This window comes from Thamnophis sirtalis, unplaced genomic scaffold (genome assembly GCF_051295495.1).
Source record: "Thamnophis sirtalis isolate CommonGarterSnake01/CBP01778 unplaced genomic scaffold, rThaSir2_p1.2 scaffold_1, whole genome shotgun sequence".
NCBI lineage: Eukaryota > Metazoa > Chordata > Lepidosauria > Squamata > Natricidae > Thamnophis > Thamnophis sirtalis.
The window spans coordinates 157480547-157507790 of record NW_028261381.1 but is presented as its reverse complement, the minus strand read 5'-3'; the positions used below and the strand labels follow the sequence as shown (position 1 = coordinate 157507790).

General features: G+C 39.5%; 1 protein-coding gene across 2 annotated transcripts in view; it reads right to left on the bottom strand.

The window, feature by feature from the left end:
• Positions 1-27244, bottom strand: part of MDGA2 (MAM domain containing glycosylphosphatidylinositol anchor 2) — a 583552-nt gene that overhangs the window by 37462 nt on the left and 518846 nt on the right. The window contains exons 11-12 of one of the 2 annotated variants that reach the window (XM_087729078.1): positions 13635-13812; positions 12769-13053 (exon numbers count right to left, since the gene is read on the bottom strand). In XM_087729078.1, the coding sequence (XP_087585204.1) occupies positions 12824-13053; positions 13635-13812 (408 nt within the window). In that variant the 3' untranslated portion in view covers positions 12769-12823. Of the gene's footprint in view, positions 1-12768; positions 13054-13634; positions 13813-27244 lie in introns of those variants that run through there. The other variant, XM_087729069.1, reaches the window with a different exon arrangement.

Genomic DNA, 27244 nt, shown 5'->3' with positions numbered 1-27244 from the left:
GTTTGAAAGAGTTTGATGATTGGCTCTACCAAATCCCATGGGCCTCACAGAATGGGGCAGAACCCTGGGGGTAGTTAGTGCCTTGAACTATCCCCATCCCTTCCTTTTGACCCTAATATTTTTATTTTCACCTGGCTCCTTTGATTGATGTATTTTTAATGTTTTTTTATGTTGTAGTTGTCACAAAGTCACTCTGAGATGGGATAGGCAGTATCTAAGTTTGATAAATAATAAATAAATATGTTTGTGATATGCCTGCTCAAACCCTGAGTAGCACATGTGGACCAACATTTAATTTACACCAAGCTATTTTGAAAGCATTCTTAAACTTCACTTCATTGCTATTTCATCTTTTTCTTTTCCCCCTCTTACATTCCTTTATTTAAGAGGAATAATCAGCAACTCGCTTCCTGTATAATTTGCCTGGAGAAAATGTAGTCAGTTATTCAAGATGGGCCTCCTTGTGTTTGCTAACACAATTACTTCTCATTTGCCGAGAAACGTTTCATTTTTGGCATTCTTCTTACTCCAAATTGTGGGGAACTGCATTGAGTGACATTTGCTTTGTCGACAAACTTGGAGGCTTTGAGAGAAACTATCATTAATGGCTAACCTTCAGTGCTGCAATATTCATATTGTTTGCAACACAGCAACCAGAGCCAAATGGATGGGTTGGCAAGCAAGAATACACTCCTGATGATTGACAGGAACAGGAAACAAATTCAACAGTGGGTAGTTACAGTATATACATGTTTCAGGCCAGTAGCACAAGAGGGATGTAGGTGGGGAGTAACAGCCCAGAAGTGGTAGTTTTTGGAGAGCCTTCTGTCATCATTGGTCCAGGATCAAGAATCACTCAGTGGGGAATGTAGCAAGCAATAGTTGTCATGATGGGAAAATAAGAATTGATGGAAGTGACAGAACTCTCACTCTGAGCTTCCAAGGCCTAGAGAAACTTTTTAGCTTGTAGTTATCCCTGTTGGAATTGGTAAGCCTGGTTCTCTGATTCCAGTGTTCCAGAGGGGGGAAAGGGGAGTGTCATATGATTGAGTTGGGGTAAGAAAGCTAAAAATGACATCAGGGGATCACATTATTAAAAATTAAAGGTTTATAAGAAAGATAATAATGTAAGAAACATTAAGCCATCCTGTCTAGGAGGAGTTGATGGAAATCAACCCTGACTGCTCTTTAGAAGGCCAGATCCTGAAGACGAAACTCACATACTTTGGCCACCTAATGAAAAGGAAGGACTGACTGGAGAAGAGCCTAATACTGGGAACGACTGAGGTCAAAAGAAGAAGGGGACGGCAGAGAATGAGGTGTCTGGATGGAGTCATGGAAGCAGTAGGCGTGAGCTTAAATAGACTCCAGAGGATAGTAGAGGACAGAAAGGCCCGGAGGAACATTGTCCATGGGGTCGTGATGGGTCAGACATGACTTCACAACTAACAACATCACAAATTAAATGGTCCTCTACAGGGGTCAAAGGTTGCTCACTTCTAAAATAAAAAGATCTCTTGCTTTATGTGCAAAACATTCTATGTTCTGTCTGTCATTTCCAAGTACAGCTGAAAAAAATATATCTGAAACCTCTAAACTGCAGCATGTTAGAAATCTCTAACCTTTGCAGCCTGTTATGTAAACCTAGTCATGTTTTTTTATTATTTTTAATTGGATTTTGATTCTCCCTGTTCTCCATTTCAGGAGGCTGATAATGATAATGAGATCTTCCACTGGCCTGGATGGGTCCAGCTGTTACTCGATTCCTTCCATGAAAGTAGGATTGGGCAATCCTTTCAGAGGTGGGAGAGCACACTTAACTTTGGGAAGGCCAAGGGTGGAATATACATGCCAAAGGCTGTTTGTGGGTGGAGTAAACATGCCAAAGGATGGGGCTATATTGTGTACATGGATTGATTGTACTTTTTTTTCTTAATTTGTAAGATAAATTAGAGGAAGAGGAGGAGGAGGAGGAGGAGGAGGAGGAGGAGGAACAAGAAGAAGAAAGGAGGAAGAGGAAGAAGTAGAAGAAGAGGGGGAATAGGAGGAGGAAGAGGTAGAAGAAGAAGAAGAAGAAGAAGAAGAAGAAGAAGAAGAAGAAGAAGAAGAAGAGGAGGAGGAGGAAGAGGAGGAAGAAGAAGAAGAGGAAGAGGAGGAGGAGGAAGAAAAAGAAAAAAGAATAGTAGTAGTAGTTGTTGTCGTAGTAGTATTAGTAGTCTGGGAGAGGGAGGGAAGTTTACATAAATAGGTATTCTATTTGACTGCATCAGGAGCAGTGTCCTCTGAAGCAGGGTTTTCTGAAGTGTCCTCTACTGTTCCATTCTAAAAAGTATTATTTCACACAGAAAAATGTTGTACTAGCATGCACTTAAACGTCTCCCAATCCCATTCTTTGTTCCTTTTGTGGCATCTCTTTAAGTGTAACCATGTATTCTTTAAAGTGAACTGATTGCTTTGAGGGAAGAATGGTAACTCATGTGAAGTGGAGAACTAATCATATACATTAATCCACTTATTCTAGAAAATATTCAGAAAGGATTTCATTCTATGACCCCCCAAAAGGAGAGATTGCAGTATTGCTGAAGAAACGATAGGAGGCAATATTTGGCTAACACCTGCTTTGCAGCAGTGACTCCATCAACTCAGGTGATAGTATGAAAGTTGACTGTGAAAGAATTCAAATGAAATGCTAGATGAAAGCAGGACTTTGCTAAGTGTTTACAACCGAGTTGTGAATTTGAGTAATCTTTTTTTTCTTTTGCTCTTCACTTTTCAATCTGTCACCATAGAGCATGAATCAGAGCATTAATGTCCTGAAAAATAAAGTCATAATTGCACATAGAAGTGACAGAAATTAAGGTGAGTCATTCTGCAAGCAAGGTAGCTGCTTGTTTTGGAATAGAAAAGAAGAAAAAGAAAGCCTGCGAGTAGAGCATCACATTAAGTTCAAAGTTCTTCTGCAAACCCAAGGATTGCCATGGGATTCTTCAGTGTTTTTGAGCAGGTAAGTGTTACATTACAGGAGCAGATATTACAAAGAACAGATTTAACTAACTGGGACTTGCCAGCAGTTCCAACAAGATTCCACTATCATTTGAACTCTGATTTGGGTGATCATGAGGGCACAGATAAATTTCCAAGTGGCCACCATGGTTCTCAGAGAGACAATTCTTCCATTTCCCCCACCAACACCACCATCCTGTCAGTACCTATCCTTCCATCCCCTCATCATCCAGTTGCAACTGATGAAGCTTCTTGGAGGAGAAGCAAATTATCTTCCACTTCCTCAAGGGGGAAAAAAACCCCAGTCCAATTGCCTTTTATATCTTTGAGGTATACAGCATAGATCCCTTTAAGAGCCACACCTCCTTCAATTTCTTGGCAAGTCCCAGGAGATAGGTGGTATCAATTCCTTCCCCTCTGTTGAGAGAGGGCTGTTCTACAAAGAAGAGGGAGTCAAGCTATTCTGAAGAAGCACCTGAGGGTAGGACAAAAAGCAACGGGTGGAAACTAATGAAGGAGAGAAGCAACTTAGAACTAAGAAGAAATTTCCTGACAGAACAATTAATCAGTAGAACTACTTGCCTCCAGAAGCTGTGAATGCTCCAACACCGGAAGTTTTTAAGAAGATGTTGGATAATTGTTCTGACCTAGGCTTCCCGATACAATAAAAAGCTCACAGTTAGGTCCAAAACCCCTCTTTTTATTTCAAAAGCTGTGAATTATATTTATTCACAGCTGGAAATGAGTCCCAAATAGTTGGAAAGAGTTCCACAGGAGGCTGCCAAAGTCCTTTGGGATAAGGCTGATAAGCACCCACCTTTCTCTTCTTTGAAAACACTGCCAAAGATTTAATTGGCAATTAGCTTGGCAAGGCCAAGAGCAAAGAATCAAAAGGGAGCTTCAGAAGGTAAACTGACCAGCATGAATCAAGTTGCTTCCTGCAAAGGCTCATGTGCCTTTGCTCCCCCTTTATGTCCTATGGGAGGGACCAATCATCTCCAAACCTTACTCCCGAGTCGTCCCTTCTGTTTTAACTGTTCTTGCTTTCTGACAGCTCTGCGCATGCACACACTGGGAACAGGGGGAGCCTGTTCCTCTGCCTCACTGCTGTCTGACTGCAGGTTCCAGAGGCAGCACATAATTCCCAGATGGCCCTGGCCCCCTCTCTGCCTCCAATGCAGAGACCTTGTCTGAGCCTTCCCCAGACTCCAGGACTGGCCCATGTTCCTCCCCAACCTCCTTATTGTTTGACTCTGCTGCCAGCTCTGCAGGCCACTGATGGAGCACTACAATAACCATTTGTCTGAAGTGGTGTAGGATTTCCTGCCTAAGCCGGGGGTTGGACTAGAAGACCTCCAAGGTTCCATCCAACTTATTCTATTCTATTCTATTCATTCTAACATAGATGGTCATCCTCTTTTATCCCTCTTTCAAACCAATGGCCCTCTCTATCTATCTCTCTAATCCAGTTGCCTTTTGAAAATAGCATGTCTGAGGTAACTATGACCTGGATGATTGAGATTCTCCATAGACATATATTGTGTATTGTAAGAACCATGGTGGCACAGTGGTTAGAATATGGTATTGCATGCTAATTCTGCTGACTGCCATGAGTTTGATTCTGACTGGCTCAAGATTAATTCAACCTTCCATCCTTCCGAGGTTGGTCAAACAAGGACCCAGATTGTTGAGGGCAAGTTGCAGACTCTAAAAACTGCTCCGAGAGGGCTGTAAAGCACTGTGAAGTGACATATAAGTCTAAGTGCTATTGCTATCTCCCAACATTGACTATGCCATGCTGCATGGAATGATAAGTCTTGGAGTCCAAAAATAAATAGAAGCTCATGGATCATCCATCTTTCCATAAGCCAATGAATTCAACCCAGAACTTAGAGTGCAGTTATAGCAATAGCAATAGCAGTTAGACTTATATACCGCTTCATAGGGCTTTCAGCCCTCTCTAAGCGGTTTACAGAGTCAGCATATCGCCCCCACAGTCTGGGTCCTCATTTCACCCACCTTGGAAGGATGGAAGGCTGAGTCAACCTTGAGCCGGTGAGATTAGAACCACTGAACTGCAGATAACAGTCAGTTGAAGAGGCCTGCAGTACTGCACCCTAACCACTGCGCCACCTCGGCTCTCTATATAATATATATATATATAATATATATAATTATTCAGATGTAAGCTATATTCCCTCCACTTCTTTGGCTTGTGTGTTTGTGTGTGTGCATGTTAACATGCATGCATGCACTCGTGTGGTTTTTGAATTTCAGCTGAGCACAAATTGACTTCCATATGTCGCTTTTGGGGAGAAGGTCCCTATGCACACCACTCAAAAGCCAGATGGGGCCCTCAGCCTAGAAAATATTATACATCCCATCTGTAAAACAAATGGGATGGCATATCATGATTATCAGCATCAAAAGACTCATCTCAAAAGTTATGTCCCCCTGGGCATGAATTCCTCCCTTCTTATGCCACCAGGAATGCCTTTCTAAGATCAGAGAGAAAAACTGGAGCATGTTGGAAGACTGCTTGGTGTAGATGCTTGAAGACAGCTCTCAGGGGCCCAAAGAGATATTATTAAATATCATGTTATGTAGCTTTCGAGATTTGTCACTGTATCTTTGTTTTCTAGCAAAGAGAACAAGTGAGAAAAAATGTTCACGGATCTCTTTAGTCATTTTTCTAGCTCCCAATTATTTCCTTAGACACTGCAACAGCAGCTCTACATTTTTTTGAGTTCTTTGATCAAATGGGAAGCTTGGATTCAGAACATTTAATGACTCCTCCTCTCCCACAGCGGAGTCAACAAGCTCAAAATTGTGGGCTCCACTGGGCAATCAAATCAACCCCTTTCTTCCATGGGTGCAATTGGTGTGACCCATATTTTTAAAGGATGAGGGGTTTGCCCAGTAGTGCCCAACATTTGGGGTATCATTCAACCCTATCCTGCAACTTGTGAATGCTTCTAATCAAGAATATTATTAATTTCTCCTGAAAGCCAACTCGGTATGAGAATGGCCTAGTCCCCCTCTCTCTCCCCCTCTCTCAGCACAACTCACCTCACAAGGTTGTTGTTGTGGGGAAAATAGGAGGAGGAAGGAGTATTGCATATGTTCACTGCCATGAGTTTTTTATTAAAAATAAATAAATAGTAATAAAGGTGGGATAGTAACAACAGAAGCTGTGATGGCACAGTGGTTAAAATGCAGTATTGCAGGGTACTTCTGCATTCCCACTGCCAGGAATTCGATCCTGACCAGCTCAAATTTGACTCAGCCTTCCATCCTTCCGGGGTCAGTAAAATGAAAACACAGATTGTTGGGGGAAAATAGTCTCTGTAAACCATTCAGAGAGGGCTGTAAAGCACTGTGAAGAGTTATATGTCTAAATGCTACTGCTATTGCTAAATAAAAACAAATCAGATCCAGGAGTTGCAGCTTTAACAACCATTGCCTTAATGATTTTATGAAGAAAAGAAAAATGAAAGGTTTAAAAAAGACAATTGTCCCCTTTTGTCTTCTCAAAACCGTATGCCAAAATTGACAGCCTTTGAAGTGAGAGGATTTTCTTGGCTAAACTAGCCACAGATCTCTTCTTCACAAAGAGCTCTGTCCCTGATTGTGGCAATTTGAATTAAACATTCACCCCAGTATTCCTCCATTTCTGCCATCGTTCTAGCGATGCTTAGACTGTAGATTGGGATATATTAAAAGTTAAGAGACTCTGATTTTCAATAATGTTATAAAAGATGCACGCAAGAAAGTTTTCCATTTTAAAATGATGCAGAAGAAAATCTTGACTCGGGTGTGAAATCTAACTCAGTTTGTAAACCTGAATTTCTAATGCCTAATATTCTGTGTCAGATGAAATTTGAAAGAGCTATAGTCTCACATGAATGATTTCAGTCATCTTTTAAAAAAAATTTTTTAAATGCAAATGTTCATTTCTTGCCATGATTTGTAAGCATATCCTTGTGGAATGGATCAATCTTGTTAAACTTCAGATAAATAGCTTGGGGACTATGCAAGCATAGTACTTACTGTTTGGGAACATACATCTCTGCTCTGACTCATGGCTCTTCCATAAAATGTTAAGTGCTGTCTCTGGCCACCAAAAGTCTCTTTCCATAATTTCCTTAAGGACATAATGTTCATAATCTGTGTATTTGGTAAAGTCATACATATGCAGTGGTGGGATTCAGCCAGTTCACACTTTTGGAACAACTGATTATTAACTTTCTAAGCAGTTTGGGGTACCAGTTGTTGGAAGAAATCCCCTTTTGTTTTTGTTTCTTTCCACTTTATAGGGCTAATCCTGTAAGGAAGGCAGGAAGGAAACATTCTGGGGTTGTTTCTAGCCTAATCTTTATGGCCCTGCTTACAGAAACTGCCGCTCTGGTTAACCCGTAAGCGAAGTGCCCATTGATGTGAGTGATTGTTGAGTTGGCCATGCCCACCTAGTCACATGACCACTGAGCCATGCCTACCCAGCTAGGGCAGTGAACCAGTTGTTAAATTATTTGAGTCCCACCACTGTATATAGGCATATGTAAAAAGATATGAATTTAAGGATGGAGATAATTTGGACTTCCATTTGTAAAGACTTAAAAATGTTTACTTGTATTGATAGTTATATATGTATGTATGTATGTATGTATGTATGTATGTATGTATGTATATGTATATGTATATGTATATGTATATGTATATGTGTATGTATGTATGTATGTGTGTGTGTGTGTGTGTGTGTGTGTGTGTGTGTGTTTTTATTTGTGCTGATAAATAAATAAAGGGAGACTTTATTTTGGGTTTCTGTCGTGATGGACTCTTGTGACGAGCCGATTGACAGATGTTGGAAGCAGTTAGCTTCCTCCCATAATTGGGGCTTACCAGGGGTTGTGACACACACACACACACACACACACACACACACACACACACACACACACACACATATATATATATATATATATATATATATATATATGAATAAATTAGTGAGTTCAGAACATGAAAATATGCCAGCACACTTTTTGAACCTCCTCAGTTGGTGGGAAGTTGCCAAAAATATGTTGGATTGCAATATAGTCTCTAGATTAGATATCCTGCTGTGCAAAGATGAACATGAAAAATCTGCTTCATATTTATTTGTGGTATACTAGCCAGAATGTGACTTAGCTGATGAATACTATCTTTATATGGGTCTTATAGTACAAAAGAAGATGGGGTGGGGGTGGGGTCAACCTACTTTCCAAAGCACCAGAAGACAAGACAAGATGGATGGAAATTAAACAAGGAGAGAAGCAACTTAAAACTAAGGAGAAATTTCATTGTATTTAAGTACAATGACAATAAAGATTATACTTATAAAAATTTCCTAACACTGAGAACAATTAACCAATGGAACAGCTTGCCTTCAGAAGTTGTGGTTGTACCATCACTGGAGGCTTTTAAGAGGAGACTGGGCAGCCATTTGTCTGGAATGGTACAGGGTCTTCTGCTTGGGCAGGGGGTTGGACTAGAAGACCTCCAAGGTCTCTTTTGTGTTATTCTGTTAGGTGTGATAAATCTCACAAGGTAGTTTTACTTAATAGTAAAATGTTTTGTGAAAACTTTGATGGACTAAAGCCATGATGATCAGTGAATAAATGATAAATGACACCAAAAGGAAGGATACAATAGATCTGAATTAAGTTGCTCTGATCTTATGGAATGGTCAATACATATAGGAAATTAAAGTTATAGACTTAATCATAAAACAAGCAGAATTGAAACAAATTCTATCAGTGTCAATGGCCAAAGAAAAATGTACCAAGTGGGAAGTCATAAATGCTATGAGATGGTTGAAAAAGTGGTAGGCTCAGATAGCAGCACTTGAGAAATGGTAAATTGTTGTGTAGTCTGCATATGGAGTGTTTGGGGGGGCTATTCGGTGCAGTCTGTTTTATGATTATTAAATTACAATCGGATTCCCCACCCCCCTTTCTCTCTGGAAAGGCTGTCTTATCAGGCCGAATGGCAAATAAATCATAGAGTGTCTGAGAAAGGGCTTGAGATTTTACTAAGCTTGGGTTTTACCAATTAGATTAGATTGTTGTTATAGAAATGGCTAGTTTATATTATTATGTAAAAGTAAAAAACTTGAGGTTTGATGCTATTGTCTTATTTTACAGCACCAAAGGGAGTTGGGGAGGTCAACGCCTTTTCTTTCTTTTTTGCGTTTTTCCCAGTTACAATGTATGGCTGTGAAGGTTGGACCATAAGAAAGGCTGAGCGCCAAAGAATTGAGGTCTTTGGGGGACACTCCTGTGAGTCACTTGGACTGCAAGGCGATCAAACCGGTCAGTCCTAGAGGAGATCAACCTCTAGACTGCTAAAGACTGCTCTTTAGAAGGCCAGATCCTGAAGATGAAACTCAGATACTTCGGCCACCTAATGAGAAGGAAGGACTCACTGGAGAAGAGCCTCATGCTGGGAAGGACTGAGAGCAAAAGAAGAAGGGGAGAGCAGAGAATGAGGTGGCTGGATTGAGTCACCGAAGCAGTCAGTGTGAGCTTAAATGGACTCCAGAGGATGGGAAGGCCTGGAGGAATGTTGTCCATGTGGTTGCAAGGGGTTGGGCACAACTTCACAAATAACAACAACAAGAAGTGTCAAATTTGATTGCGTCACATGACATCACATGACCTTTTTTGCCTTTGCAGAGCCGGGGTGTGTGTGGCCTGTGCATGATGCATATGGCCTGTGGGCTGCCAGTTTGACACCCCTGTACACTTTCCCCTTCCCTTTCCCCTCTCTTATATTCCCACTATTTCTTTTGTATTTTATAAACTAATACAAAATAAAATAGTAGAAAGAAAAATCTTGAGTTTATGTGCACTAGCAGATCCAGAGGCCCTGAAAAGGATCAGAATTTGGGCTTTGCAAAAATCCAGGTTTTCTAATGAAGGTAGAGAAAAAGAATAGTAAGTTGATAACTTAGTTCCCAACTGTATTGAAAATACTAGGACTTACTTAAGCAGCTAATGAATTCCTTTTAAATATAATAGATATGCACAATTGTGTTTGTGATCAACATTCCTCTCAGTTTTTATTTATTTACATCAAGCACCAGCTTTAAGCAGAAGATTGGAACATTAAAATTGCAACTGATGTTTCTTAAGTAGTAAAGCTTTAAGATTGTTCTACTTACTCATTTACATCAGCAGTATTGAAAAGAGGGGAGTTAAATTAAAAAGCAAATTCTCTCTAATCGCTCATATTTTCACTATTCATACTCAAGAGGGATATTAAGTCAAGTCTTCTGTTCCTGGAATAAACCAACCAAGAACAAGTTTTCTAATCTTCTATTATCAAGAAATACACTAGCTCAAAAGGAACTCATTATATTGAAAGGGCTTTTTTTTCCCCCTTTTGGGTCAGATTTGCTGTAGTAATACACTTTTTTATTCTTTTCAAAGAAATGTAATGTGGGAAAGAAATAATGTAAAATTGCTCAGGATTTTATAACTCCAGAAATTGGAACAACGGGACCAGATTTGGTGTAGAGAGAGAAGCTACGAAAAGCAAGACTGAATTCAGACATGGGGCAAAACTTGGAATTGTGAGAAAAATAGTTCCAGAAACACAAAAGAAAATATAAACACATCCTATGGCTGGGTATCCGGGTAATGGCCCAGAAGGTCCACTAATTGCTTTATTCTAAGCCAGGGGTGTCAAACTCAATTTCACTGAAGGCCACATCAGGGTTGTGTTTGACCTTGGGTGCTTGGGTGGATATGGCCAGGATGGGCATGGCCAGCTCAACACCACTCGTTTGGGGGTGCCTGTGGTGGCCCGAGTGCCGTGCCAGTGAAACAGGCTCCTGAGCTCCATTTTCGATTGCAACGATCTCCTGCAACCCTCTGCTAGTGAAAATGGAGTTGGGAGTCTTCCTGCCACCCCCGTAAGCTCCATTTTCAGCTGTGACGGCTCCTGCAACCCTCTGCCAGTGTAAATGGAGCTTGGGAGTGCCATCAGTGGCCCTCGCAAGCTCTGTTCTTTGCTGTGATAGACTCCTGTAACCCTCTGCCAGTGAAAATGAAGCTTGGGAGGACCGCACGCAGCCCTCGCGAGCTCCGTTTTCACTGACAGAGGCATTATGGGTTGGTTCTTTACTGTTTCCAGGGCAGCCTTGCGGGCCAGATCTAAGCACCCCACAGGCGGATCTGGCTCCTGAGCCTTGAGTTTGACATCCCTGTTCTAGATGGCTATCTTTCCTACTGGTCACATCACCCAGAGTAGGATAAATGCAGTCTTATTCTGTGTTTTCTACTATGGAGATTCACTTGAACATTGAGATGCAACATGGGGAAAGAGCTGAAACACATAGCTACAACACAGAAGCATCATGCATCCATCCTAGTTAGGCTTTCCCAGATAAGATGGGCTGACATATTCTTGATTATTAACCACTGTAAAAAGTCTCATTTTCAAATTTTGATAAATTAATTATTGCTCATTTTGATAAATTAATTATTGCTGGAATCTGCTAGCACTTAATTTAGAAAAACGCTTGTTTAATGTATGCATGCAGATTGCCTCCTGTGCTTGACAACTGAAAGAATACCATTACTGTTTTCATAAACAAAGAGGAAAAACAACAAAATTGATTGGGAAAATGTACAATGACATTAACTATTTGAGCTGCTATGTAATGCAGTGTCAAAGAAATAGCAATGAAAAATAAATTTAAAACTAAATTATTCCCAAGTATGCTTGGGAAGAAGTCTGGCAAAAATTGATGAAAAAGAGACAGTAAGCTAACTTTGGGAAAAGCAGTTTTACATTAGACAGGCAGTGTGTAAACAAGGTTTTTACACTTTAGCAGTTAAACATCAAGAAGATGACCAGTTTGTAGTTATCAGTGACCTCTTTTTCCCCTGTGTGAAGACAGAAATATTTGACCTTCTCTGGTCTTTTGGCACTAGAACAATGCTCACATAGTTTCTTGGACATTATAGAAACGAACTCCAGAATAATATCCACCAGATCCTTCAGGGCTATCAGCTGTAATTTGTTCCAATCTGGAGACTTAACTCTTTATGGTACCAAAGTGCTTCCTAATAACCTTTTTATTTACCTAAAATCCCCTACTCACTTAATTTCATTTGAACATAGAACCACATTCTGTCCTCTGGGGAGAACTCTGAAACAAAGTAGGAGTTGAAAAGCCATGCATGTTCCTTATCATCTCTTACTATTCCATCATACTCTCTTAGCAGCACGCTCATCCCTTATTTTTTATATTGGTAGAGCTAAAAGACCCCTTTTTGTTCCTTTTAGCGTCCCCTTCAAGCCTGAATTCCTTTCTAACTAGCTTTCTGAAGTATGTGCAATATCCTCTTGGCTATATAATGATGTTTGCTGTGATATTAAAGACATAGTAGTTGGGGATGTGAATGCTGTATCACTGACTGAGAACCAAAATAGTTTTCAATATGTTAGATTGCACAATGTAATGTGGAACTGAAAATTAATGCATCAAAGATACAAGTTGTGTTTAATAGGGGAAAGGGTGTAACCGGTTGCAAGTTTTGATCTGGAAGGACAGATGAAGTAGACGAATTTGTGTAGACGGTTTTATAAAAATAGCGATGTAGAAGGAGATATTTTAAAATATGAAAATGCTGTTAGAAAGTTAGCATGAAGAATGTCTGTTCAAAGAAATGAAAATGACAACGTGTAAGAGCATGTTTTGTCATATGGTTATAAGAGTTGGGTTTGTTACCACAAACATAAAAGTAAATTGGATGCAGTGGGAATGAGATACTTAAGAAGCGTGTGTGGTAAAACAAGAATAAATTGGGATAAGAATGAATGTGTAATCAATAAATATGAATTGAATACTAAAATAAGGGACAGTGCAAAAGATATACCAGCAGTTTCCCATATAGACAGAATTAACGAGGACAGTATAGCAAAGCAAATGAAGAAAGAATGAATGGGTGGATACAATAATAAAAACTGGGAAAGTCAAGGTTGAATGAATTTCATGAGCTCCTAAAAAAAAAACAAGGGAGAATTTTAGTGAGCAAAAACCAGCACCACAACAACAATGTATGAAACAGTGTGTTGTTATAATACACATAAATAATATTTCTGTATTTGAACATTTTCCTGGCAGATTGTTTCAAAGACTACTAAGGAATGTGAATTCCATGGACAGATTTACATGTTAATGTCCATTTTCAATTGAATGGCTTATACTTTAATATAATAATAGACTTATGGATGATTTGTTTGTTTACTCTGACATGAATATATATGTATGATTATAAGAGTTCAATTCCTAAAAGATGAATCTTTCCAGGAATTTCTTTTTTTTGCACATTAACAATTAAAAGAAAAAACTAATAGGAGGGACAATTTATCAGACTAGAGTAGAGCCCTGTAAGAATCCAAGATGCCCCAACCTCTCCCATCAAGGTTTGGAAGGCTGGAAGTCAGACTTTGGGACTTATCTTCCCAAGCCCTCTCTCCCCCCCCTCTCTCTGTCTGTCTCTCTGTCTCTGTCTCTCTCTTTCTCTCTTTCTCTCTTTCTCTCTCTCTTCCAAAAGGAAAACTCTGATTTCTCCCCTTACCACTGTACTTGATTACACGAATGGTTGCATCTCCATCTCCAAAAATAGTGACTGGTGTCAGGCGAACTTCATAAGCCTCAGGCTTGATGAGTTCTGTCAAGTTGTAGGTTATTAATTCTCCTTTCTGGATCTTCCCATTCACAGTAATTTCCTGTTCCCACCAGCGTTGCTGTCCAGCCTAGAAAAAGACACAGGGAAACAGGAGTTGGTGATTTTTTTTTCAGGAGACACAGGCAGTGGTGGGATTCAGTTTGCACCTATTCGGGAGAACCGGTTGTTAACTTTCTAAGTAGATTGGAGAACCAGTCATTAGAAAAAAATCTCCTTCCCCCCCCCCCCATTTTACAGGGTTAATCCTGTAGAGAAGGCAGGAATGAAACATTCTGGTGTTGTTTCTAGCCTAACCTTTATTGCCCTGCTTATAGAAACTACCTCTCCGGTTAACCCTTATTACATTGTAACAGCTAAGGTGAAGCGCCCATCGATCTGAGTGACGTTGAGTTGGCCACACCCACCAAGTCACAATACCACTGAGTCATGCCTACCCAGATAGTCATTTGGGCAGAGAACCGGTTGTTAAATTATTTGAATCCCACCACTGGACACATGCCATCATGCAAATTCCCATGATGACATATGCAACAATAAACAAGCAAACATAAATATAGATGAAATTATTAATTCTCACCAGACTTTGGTGAACTAATTTTTGAGAATGGATATAAGACCACTGAATGATTTTGCCTTTTAGTTCCATTTATTTTTCTAAATCAGGGATGAGAATACCTGATCTGAACCAGAGCAACAGCAAGTGGGGTTGAACATATTATAAGGAAGATTGAATTAAATATAAGTAGATCAACAAGAGTCACAATATTGTTGTTGTTTTGGGAAACACCCTTTGTAATAAATGGGGACTGAACAAATATGTTGAGAAATATTTATCATCATTTTAAGTACAGTTAATTTTACATACAAACATATTTTCTGGTTTACAATTTTTGATCTTCCTCCTGCTATATATTCCTTCTTTTATATTGTTCTACCTAAGCTGATTTTTTTCTCCTTATTTCCAATCTTATTACAAATAGAAGCATAAACATTGATTCAGGCCAGTGGTTTCTTTGTTCTGTCAATGTTACTAGAAAATAAATGTGAGGCAACCCATTCAATATTTTTCATATATTTTAAGCGTTCTTGGCAGTTTTCGTCTTTCAGTGATGGAATGTTTTCTTCAGTCTGATATAGGAAGAACACCAATGTAACTTATTATTATAGATTTGCCAATAAAGAAAGAAATGGCTGTGTGTGTATTCTTCTAAAAGAAATAAACTCATTCAGCAACTGCTTTGTTCCGTGTTAATTTGTACAAGGAACCAAAGTGCAAGCCAGACAAAACAATTCCATTTGTCAAATTTGATCCATAAGAACAAAAGGCAGAGCCCATAAAAATCTTTCCACTCCATATCTTTTAGCTGGAGGAATCACTCTATCATTTAGAATAGATACATTCTCCCTAACCCCATATAGATACTACATCTCAAAGTTCATTGTTGAAGATATACAAATACCACATATAGTATCTTCAAGATGTAAATGTGGTGTTTCTAAATCATTGACAGGATTTCCACTGGACTTTTTTCTATACCTGCATTTTTTAGCCCGACACTTTTCAGATATTTTGGATTACAGAACCCAGAATACATAGCCAGCATGACAGTAGAAATACTTCTAAGGGCTGCCAGGTTTGGGAAGGCTGATCTACACAAATCATATCAACAGCCAGCCACTCTTCTCCAAATTACAAAGGTTTCTTGGCCCATAGAGTAGTTTGTTCGTCCAGCTGCTGTGTTTAATTGATATGCTTTCATTAACTCAAAATCCAGAAGTCATTATTTTCTTTTGAAGAGGAGTTGATATAATGCCTTAAAAGTTTTCAAAATGGATTGTATTAGCTTCCCCCAGAGTTTATACTCTCTATCAATGTGTTTTATTCAGTTTCTAAAATCACATGTGGTTACTAATTGTATGTTGATAAACTTGATAAAGTTTACACTGTGATACACATGAAGGATATAGCTTCTTTTTTCCATTTAATTTGGCATTCAGCCCTCTTGCATGCATGATTAGAAATATGAAAATATTGATTGGCACAGAACTGAAGACACCAACTGATGCTATTATATATGGAAAATAGGAGAGGTGGGATTCAGCCGGTTTGCACCGGTTTGGGTGAACCAGTTAACTTTTTGCACAGTTCGGAGAACCGGCTGATCCCACCACTGGCTGGCCCCTCCCCTCCCAGGAGTTCCAGCCACTCTTTATCTTGCCTCGCCCACCTTGGTTAGTGCCTAGAGTCAGGCCCGCAGCACAGCTGCTGTCTGGCTCTCTTGCTCACTAGCTTCAACCACATGGTCCCCGCAGCTCAGCTCGCTTGCCTGTCTTGGCCCCAGCCTCCCACATGACCCAGTTCCCTGCCTGTTGAGCCTTTGCATAGCAACAGCATTCTGCCTTTATCGTGGTACATTTGTGCTCAAGGCAGCCCTCGCCTCCTGCCACAACTCTCAGCCTTTGTTAATGCAGCTTCGCATCAACAGCGGTGAGCTGCTCTCCAATCTGAGACACTGGCCTGCTGCCGCTGCCTTCTCCTCATTGTCAGCCAGAACAGCCTGCCGCTGCCTTCTCATTGCCGGCCTGAATGGCCTGCCACCACTGCCACCTCCTCATTGCCGGCTCAAACAGATCTCCTACTCACACTTTCAGGTAGCATGACCTTATTGATCCCCAAATGGCTTTCTGAATAGGTATCCAAGAATGTTGTAAGAGGGGGTGGCATAGGGCTTAAAATATTCCAAAGGAGCAGGACCATAATTGAAAAGGGTCAAGTCCTAGGTTTTTGAAGATTGGTTATTTACTTACTTGTATCTTGCCTTTATTATTTATGTAAATAACTCAAAGTGGCAAGCATATCCAACACATCTTTCTCCTCCTATTTTCCCCACAACAGCTCTGTAAAGTGGGATGGTCTGAGAGAGATTGATTGCCTCAAGGTCACCTAATTGATTTTCATGGTTTATTTGTTTATTTATTTAATTTATATCGCCACTTATTCTCCCATGGCGACTGAAGGCGGTTTACAGAATATAAAACCACATTTAAAACAATAAAAACTAACAAAAAGTATCAAGTAAATTAATATAGTACAATATAAAAAATCACTCCCTGCCCCAGTGACAATATATTACATGAGCCATTTAATGGGCTCTACCCTGCTCTGTGTTCCCCAGGCCTGCTGGCAGAACCAGGTCTTCAGCGCCTTCTGGAAGAGTGTTAGAGTGGGGGGCATTCTAATCTATGGGGAATGATGTTACAGAGAGAAGGAGCCATCACAGAGAAGGCCCTTCTTTTGGGTTCCACCAGGTGTATCTCTTTTGGGGATGGGACATGCAACATTCCATGCCTCCTCACTCTTATGGGTCGGGTAGATGCGACCAGTAAAAGACGGTCCCACAGATAACCTGGTCCTAAGCCATGAAGAGCTTTAAAAGTGACAACCAGCACCTTCCAATTTCATTAAGATATTCTGGGCTTTTCTTCCCTGAATGTAGCAGAGGTTAGACAACTCTTTGTTGGAGATGCCTAATTTAGTTTTTGCCCTGCATTTTATGAGTCTCTCTATTTTTATTCCTTCATATCACAGTAAGTGAATTTATAGGATATTAAATAATTTTCTCTGGCAGGATCATTTTGATTCGAATATATTAACACCTCAGAGAATCTTTAATAAACGTTGGTTGCAAATAACTGCTGTTACAAATGTAATTCAGGAGTTCATTAATTCAGAGGGCCTGGACTTGTCCTATTATTCACCACCGCTGAAATCCACAGGACTGTTAACAAGGTTTTAAAGCACGTGTTGTGGGTTAAGGATGTCTATTTTCTAACAGACTGTGTGCTCAATATCTGAAACTTACCAAGATTTAAAGAATTGTGAATTTTTGTACATGGGTGATGACAAAAGACTTTAATTCACAACACCAGTAGAATGAATCAGCACCATTTGCAGCAACAAACTGTTGTAAAAATATGATTTAGGCCTTTTCAACAAAAGGGCAAGAAAGAAAACTTGGAGTAATCTCTTCAAACTGTTTTACAGATCTTTTTTTTTTTTTTTGTATACAATTTTGATGTTATATCATGAAATATACATCAGGTTTTTTGTTTGGTTGATGCACCCTTTAAAGATAATTTTGTACAAGGTATAATTTGCAATATAAATTTTATTTAATTTGATATATTTATTTCTCTAAGTGTGGTGCCTTGGACAAATACGTATTTTCAAAGCTCTTAATTAGAAAGGTAATATTTTTCAGATTGTGGTGAAACCAAGACAAAGAAATGGACTTGGTTACATCAAAAATCTCGATTTTAATGTACTTTATTGGATGCAATTAAAATTAATTAAATAAAATTATTCACAATGTACTTAATTATTCCGCTCTGTCACACTGAATTACAGTACACTGGTAAGTTTTGGAAGCCTCAGATTGTGATTCTTGTCTCAGGTTTCTGATCTATAATATCATAGAATTGGTAACACAATGGTAACACATTTTGAGTGCCACTTCATCCCTGTATGCTTATTTCAATGAGTGGCAAGGTGTTCATTTTTCAAAGACATGTTGTGATTCTTCCAAGCATATGTCTTTATTGCTCCTCACCCGTAGTCAGAATCTTGCAAAACTAAAGCATGCTAACACTCCAGAAATATTATGGGAACTAGGGAGGAGCCATTTTCACCTTCTTTCTCTCACACAAACTACCTGAATTGAGTTCTCATTTGCTTTTTTCTGAAATTCTGAAATTCACTCTCCCCTACTAGAAATACAGGCAATATTCAATTACATCTGGCTACTCTTGAAGCCCTTCTCTGATATTCTAAAGCATGAACAGAACATGCTTCTGCTGAGCTTCTTGCTTTACCTCTCTGAAGCTTACTAGGAATATCTTCACTAGTATGGTTCCAGTTAAATATGAACCTGGCAATCTTGTTCTGAATGAAAAAAACAAATAAGACAGGAAAAGATAGGATATTAAAGGGGAAAAAAGGGACAAGGCTTGAAATGCATTCAACTCAACTCTGACACACGAAGGATAAGTGCCCTTAACTATTTAAAAATAGGACCTTTTGCTCTAAGACTCTTCCATGAAACAAGACGTTTTGAAAAGGTGCACACAGTTCATCACAAAGGGATTGTGATCATTTATATCACAGTAGTACCAAGGAAGATGGGGATGCAGTGGCTCAGTGGCTAAGACACTGAGCTTGTCAATCAGAAAGGTTGGCAGTTCGGCAGTTTGAATCCCTGGCACTGCATAATAGAGTGAGCTCCCATTATTTGTCCCAGCTTCTGCCAACCTAGCAATTCAAAATCATGTAAAAATACAAGTAGAAAAAAAGGGACCACCTTTGGTAGGAAGGTAACAGTGTTCTGTGCGCCTTTGGCATTTAGTCATGCTGGCCACATGACCATGGAGATGTCTTTGGACAGTGCTGGCTCTTCAACTTTGAAACAAAGTCAGCACCAGAGTCAGGAATGACTAGCACATATGTGCGAGGGGAACCTTTACCTTTACCTTAGTACCCAGGAAATCTATTAACATGTAATCAGGTCATTGTTGGCAAAAATAAGTCATTGAAGGCATGAATAAGGAATCATGCTCCTGCTGTATGGCAGCTTCCCTACCTGGGCTCCTGGACCTGACCGCAGGGCTGGTGGTGGAGTTTCTCAGGCTTATAGATCTGAGGGATTTCAACCTGGTATCTTACTTGGGGATGGGTGGGATCGGAGGTAGCCTGGGATTTAATGGAGACCATGACTTCCATGGGCCTGTCCCAGTTTATCCAGGGCCCTACTAGGAATAATTGTCACACACCCAATTTGATGTTTTGTTGGAGCAGTGCCTATGTGACCTGGAATTGGTGGACTTGTCTTTGGCCCCTCTGTCATGGTCAGATCACAGTCTGGTGGTAATGAGTTTCTTGACCCCCCCCCCACCTCCACCCTGTGCGCGCAGGGAGGCAGGACCTATTAGATTGGTCTGCTCCCAATGACTTGCAGTGAGGCTGCAATTGTATAACTGAAACCCTACCTGATGCTTTGAATATGCACTTGGGAGCCCTATCTTGTCCTTTTTGATAGACCACTTCTGTCTCCAAACCAACTGCTTCCAAGCTTCCCAACTGAAGCAGGTTCATCCCCAGAAATAATGGTTTGTGATATGAGCTGCCACTTATAGCACATATTGTTATATTGAGAGACAAGCACAAGCTGTGTCTCTGCTGTCTTAGTCCCAAGGGATGAGATGAAGATGGCAAGGACATCAAATTTATCCATTCTTCTAAATTGCATCTGTTTCCATCTCTTTCGTAACCCTACCTCTGAAGACACCATTAAAATAACATCAAAGAATTTGATGAATGCATCTTACCTATGCAGTACTGAAAAAGGAACAGATGTTATGATGGGGAACAGTATTATGTAAACAGGAATATAACTGGTTGCCAATCCTATTTTTCCCCAAAGAACTCTAACAATTGGATGTATATATTCACCCATTCCTACCTCCCTCTGGCTTATTTCTAGTTTACCCTGTTTTAAAGGAATGTATTTCGTCAGTAGAACATCTGCCATCAAAATAAACAACATAATGGTAGAAGATCTCCAGAGACCATTCTTGTTGCTGTCACAGTCTTGGGCACAATTTTGAGAAGAACCAAAATACTGTGGAAAATGTATTTAGTTTAGGATAATGGTTCAAAGTCATATAACTGGCAGCATCAAGTCAACCTTGGCTGATCTACCATACTTTGAATAAGATCAAACCTAGTACTAGGAGAAGAAATCATCAGGAAATATCAGGGCAGTAAAATAGACGGTGAAGTCTAAATTGTTCCTGAAGGAAGGATAAAGTGAAACACTTTTTGTTGAAAAGGTAAAGATGTAGACATGTCCTTGCAGTCCCATCTGATTTTAGGAAGACTTTGGGTTTTCTAAATCCAGATATCAGGTTTCTGGATAGTTTGACAGCCTCCCCATCTCTGGTAAAAAGTCTACCCATAGATGCTGTGGGAGGCTTTCCCTCCACTGTTTTTATAGCCATGGAGTAGACTGCAACCAACATATCACCTTTATTTCTGGCTTTTTCTTCCCTTCATGGCTTGGGACCAGGTTATCTGAGGGACTGTCTCTTGCTGGTCACATCTACCCAACCCATCAGAGCAGGGAGGGAGGGAATGTTGTGGGTCCCATCCCCAAAGGAAATACACCTGGTGGGATGCTGAAGACCTGGTTCTGCCAGTGGGCCTGGAGAACCCAGAGCGGGATGGAGCCCATTAAATGGCTCATGTGATCTGATGCTGCTGGGGCAGAAGTGTGTGTGATTTTGTTACATTGTACTATATTAATTTATTTGATTCTTTTTGTTGGTTTTTATTGTTTTAAATGTGGTTTTATATTCTATAAGCCAACTTGAGTCACCATGGGTGAATAGGCGGCAATATAAATTAAACAAACAAACAAACCACACTCCTTTTCATGATCCAGCTTCTTTGCACATTTTTAAATGTTTTATTTATTTCATCAGATTCTTCGTTCAGTCAGATGTTTCAGTCCAAATGCTTCAAGGAAAGTTGAGACTGGAGTCTTTATTAAACACAAATATCAGTTTGGCCCTGGCATTTCTCTGCTATTCTTGTGAGTCCTCAAGGTTTAAAAATCAAATGCATCAGAGTTTGTTGAGGATCTCAACATTTGTTTAGGAGTTCAATTCTAAGCACTGGTCTTGACCTTTAAAGATTTAAAGGAACTCTTCCACAAATACAAACCTGTCTGCATGCACACTGAGATGGAAAAATTGAAAACCACACACACAAAAGGCAAAAAGACAAAACACCTCTCCCCCATCAATCAATCAATCAATCAATCAATCAGATGAACATAAATCAACACCAAGATTAACTTTGGCTCAACAGTCAAGAAGTAAACAATACCATAATCAAAAGAATTGCCAACCAAACCAACAGTAAACAGTCCAACCGAAGAACCTCCAAGACCATTCCCACCAACACTGACAGGGTAAGCAACTAGAATATAAACTGAGAGCAAATCTCACTCTCTACTAACACCCATGATGTTACCTAGTTTGGGTGATGAAATGTCTGCAAGAAAACATCCAAGCTCAGAGAGCACCAAGGACTCCTCATAATGACACCTTTATCCTATAAACCAATGGACGTAATCCATAGCTGGTGGAAAGTAAAGAAAGTCATTCATCCACTCATTCATTCATCCATTCATTCATTTACATTTATATGCTGCTCATCTCCCTGATATGGCAACTGTGGGTGGTTATGACAGTTTCGGTGACAGAAAGAAAAGAGGAGAAACCTGAAGAAAAATATGAGTATTTGTTGGTTCCAACGAACACCAAGAACTCATTCTGCTAAAATAAGCTGGCTTGCTGTTTAGAGCAAAAATTCCTATCAATTTCTTGAAAAACAATTGAACATATTCTCAAAGAGAAAAAGAAACACACAAAAAGTGCTTGAAACATAGTGAAAACCCAAAACAGAAAAAATAAGTTATATTATGATGAGTTATATTATTATGAGTACTACAAAACACATGAAGGATATAGCTTCCTCTTTTTTCCTTTTAATTTGGCTTTCCTCATTAATTGGTGATTTCATTTTCTGTAAAGATATTCTCAGAACCCCACAGAAAATTTCTACGCAAAGATTATTTTTCTCAAAATATATACCAGATATATGAACTGAATGCCTCTCAGTATATAAATTAATCTGGAAGTAATATTCACTTTGAGTATTCACCTTTCCTCAAAGGTTGACATTTAATGACTCCCATCTATCAGTATCTGGAGAAACTTCTCTCCATATTTTATTTATATTGCATGCTAATTAATTATACTGCATCCTTAGATATTTAATGGATTTGGTAGAAATATGGAATTATTATTCCTTAAATGAATGGATAACCATATTTTTCCACTATTGGCATCAATCCTGATTTGGACCAGTACCCTGCTATTTTATTAAAGGCATCTGTCATTTGAATCAACACTAGAATAGTAGGATAATATGAAAAAAAGAGAAGAATATCATCTAAAAATAAAACCAATTTGTGTTCAGCTGAGTTATATACTATCTCTCTGTGTTGTTCAATAGCAAAGTCAAAAAGGTTTCATGTAGATATTAAAAAGCAAAGGAGAAAATGGATATTCTTGTTTAGTTCTTCTAAATAGTAGAAAAGCAGCAGAGAACATGCCATTGACCTTTATTTTAGATGTGGGCGACTCATGTAAGATCTTGATCCTTTTTATGAATGTCAAAGGAAATCCAAATCTGTTTAATGCATAAAATTTATTTTTCTTTTTTCAGTTACTATTTCAAAAGCTAAATAAAGAAATGAATAAAACCTTTGCTTGAAAAAAACAAAACAGAGGTAAAATCTATTTGGAAGCGACCAACTGGTAAGATTTTTATCTCATTCTATTACTTAGTTGTTCAATTTAAACTATACTCTATCCCATTTCCATATCTGTTTTTAAGAACTAAATTGGCACAAATGTTTATGCTGAACTTCATGCATATTTCTCTTAATATGGACACTTTTATCTGCTTTTTTTCATAACAGATCTGCTTCTGTGAAAGCAATAGGCTCTAATATATTGCGTTTTTGTGTGCCCTTTTCTCTAACTCGTATGCTTCTGAATATTTTTTTATATTGAAAAACCCATTTCTAAATAATGGCATACAACTGTTGATTTCTCCCTCATTTCTAATCTTTATTATGACATGGAGCTCTCCTTTCCTTAGGAGTGCATCTTCTCATAGTTTTTCAACTAATTTCAATTCTTGTTTGCTAACTGCTGTGCGTGTGTCGCAAAGAAAGACAGGAGAGAAAACTATCACTTGTATACTTGTAGAGTATAAGTAAATATAGAATGCAGCAAGGGGGGTCAAACCTGCAACGACACATTGCCGTCATGTGATGTATCACTTTTTCCCCCTTTGCTAAACTGGGGGTGAGCATGGCCAGCACATGACACATTTGGCCTGCAGGCTGCGAGTTTGACACTCCTGGAATACAAGCAGTATTTGACTTACATCCAGTGGTGGGATTCAGCCTATTCGCACCTATTCGGGAGAACCAATTGTTAACTTTCTAAGCAGTTCGAAGAACCAGTTGTTGGAAGAAATCTCATTTTGTTTTTTTCCACTTTATAGGGATAATCCTATATGGAACACAGGAAGGAAATATTCTGGTGTTGTTTCTAGCTTTATCTTTATTTGCCCTGTTTACAGAAACTGCCTCCCCGGTTAACCCTTATTACATTGTAACAGCTAAGGCGAAGTGCCCATCAGCCTGAGTGACATTGAGTTGGCCATGCCCACACGGTCACATGACCACTGAGCCAGCCTACCCATCTGGTCATTAAGCAGAGAACCGGTTGTTAAATTATTTGAATCCCACCACTGCTTACAACCATGCATTTAGCAAACATTTGAAGTTACAATGGCACTGAAAACAGTTACTTACACCTAGTCCTCACACTAATTACAGTTCTAGCATTCTCACAGTAATGTGGGAATTCAAATTCAATGTAGAGGAAAGCAAGGTTTTACAGTTAGGGAAGAAAAAAAACAAATGTACCGATTAGGTGAAACCTGGCTCAATAGCAGTAACTATGAGATGGATTTTTGGAGTCCTAGTATACCAGAGGTGTCAAACAGGTGACCTACAGGCCAGATGCATCACCTGCAGGTCACACCCACCCCAGCTCCATGAAGGGAAAAACATCATGATATGTCACATGATGGCAGCGTGATGCAGTCAGTTTGACACCCATATTGTAGACAATCATTTAAATTTGAGTCAGCAGTGTATGGCAGCAACCAAAGCCCCCAACACAATTAACAGAGGGATAGAATCAAGATGACGTGAAAAGTTGGTACTGCTTTATACGGCCTTAGTAAGGCCACTCTTGGAATACTGCATCCAGTTTTGATCACCTTGATGTAAAAAAGATATTGAGACTCTGGAAAGAATGCAGAGAAGAGCAAAGTAGATGATTGGGGGATGGAAGCTAAAACATATAAAGAATGGTTGCCGGAATTGAGTAAATCTAGTCTAGCGAAAAGAAGGATTAGGTGTGACACCATAGCAGTGTTCCAATATTTGAGAGGCTGTTGCAAAGAAAAGAAGGTCACATGATTTTCCAAAGCACCAGCAGGTAAGACAAGAAACAATGGATGGAAACTATCAAAGGAGAGAAATAACCTAGAATTAAAGAGAAATTTCCTGACAGTGAGAACAATCAACCAGTGGAACAGCTTGCCTTCAGAAATTGTGGGTGCTCCATCACTAGAAGCTTTTAAGAAAAGACTGGACATCTATTTATCTGACATGGTATAAGGGTTCCTGCTTGAGAAGAGGGTTGGGCTAGATGACCTCCAAGGTACCTTCCCACAATGATGATGATGATATTAAAATTTGAGCACTTGGCAAGCAGCAGCATACATTTACGAAGGTTGCAGTATCCCAAAGTATGTGATCACCAGTCTGGAGCTTCCCAATTGGCTCCTAATAAGCAAAGTCAATGGGGAAGCCAGATTCACTTTATGACTGTATGATTCCCATAACTATGGGAGTGATTCACTTAATAACCATGGCAAAGAGTCATAGAATTGGCATGACTCATTTAACAACTGTCTTGCTTGGCAATGGAAATTACCAAAGTATTGCTCAATTAAGTTGAGCACTACCTATACTGATATCTGAAGCATATCCCATACTTTTACAGCCTGCTCAACTCTACAAGACTTGCATATCAGAGCGTTCTTTTAGGTACTAATTGTTCCAGCAGTTTCACTGGATGGGTTGGAATGAGTAACCAAATGTTCCTGATTTGTTTCTTCGAGAGTTTTTTTTTTTTAAAAATATTCAGGAAAAAAGCCTTTTGTGAATAATGCAGCTGCAGTAAGGTTGGAGCGATGGAGAACCGTCTACCCAAAACTTAAGAAGATTTGAAATTTCACAAAGAACTTGCTAGCTGATCAGAATCGCTTGACATATGTTCAGTATCCACTCTTTCAATGAACAGCTAGGAGACTGACGTGAGCTGTTTAAGAATTTCAAGAAAGAATAATTGAAATCAGATGATTCATCTCCGATGGAATCTGGAGTGCTTTCTACTCATGGCTAAACATATGCAAGTCGCACAGTTAGAAAGGAAAAACTGGCATTTAACTGAGTGCAGGTTAGCCTTCTCCAGCATTGCTGTAATTATCTTCTTGTTTGTATGATGACCCAGCACGCCTAAATAATTCAATGATTGCGTCTTCTGATTTGCATGGTGCCTTGTGGCACAAATTTACAAGCCTTTTTATTCATCTTTCCATATATCCAGAGCAGGGAGGCAAGGAATGTTGCAGGTCCCATCCCCTAGGGAGATACACCTGGTGGGACCTAGAAGAAGAGCCTTCTCCGTGGTGGCTCCCTCTCTCTGGAACATTATCCCCATGAAGATTACAATGGCCCTCACTCTGACACTCTTCCGGAAGGCGCTGAAGACCTGGTTCTGTCAGCGGGCCTGGGGAACCCAGAGCGGGATGGAGCCCATTAAATGGCTCGTGTGATATGTTGTCACCGGGGTGGGGGAGGGAGGTTATTTTATTACTTTATTTTATTAATGAAGTATTCTATCATTTTATTAGTTTTATTGTTTTTATAACACACACACACACACACACACACATACATACATACATACATACATACATACATACATACATACAATATTTTGGTAAGCCGCCTTGAGTCGCCATATGTGAATAGGTGGCAATATAAATTTACAAATGAATGAATGAATTTTTGTTTAACCAGGAAGCCAAAGAAAGGGACAAGAATAACTTATTGGTGAGATACCCGTCCTCCTGTTTCCAACACAGGGAATATTCCAGCTGTTAGGAACACTTGATCAGATATCCTTGAAGTGGCTTTGCTATGGACAATACGTTTTTTTTTATATCTTCCCACGAATCACAATATAACTGGTGTAATTTACAATTTATTCATTAGATCATTATTTGTACAGAAGGTCCCTGGAAAGGTCTAGTGCTTTCAGGAAAATACTATTTAGAGGTTTTTATTTGCTTGTCTTCTTGTCCTTCAGATAGCAATAGCAATAGCAGTAGACTTATATACCGCTTCATAGGCCTTTCAGGCCTCTCTAAGCGGTTTACAGAGAGTCAGCATATTGCCCCCAACAACAATCTGGGTCCTCATTTTACCCACCTCGGAAGGATGGAAGGCTGAGTCAACCCTGAGCCGGTGAGATTTGAACCGCTGACCTGCTGATCTAGCAGTAGCCTGCAGTGCTGCATTTAACCACTGCGCCACCTTGGCTCTAGATGTCAACTAGTTGACTTGTGCATGAAAAATAGAAGCTTGTTATTTTAACCTATAAAGCAGAACCTTATATGACATGCCTGGATCTTGGTTCAGCAAAGTGGGGAAACTATTTGC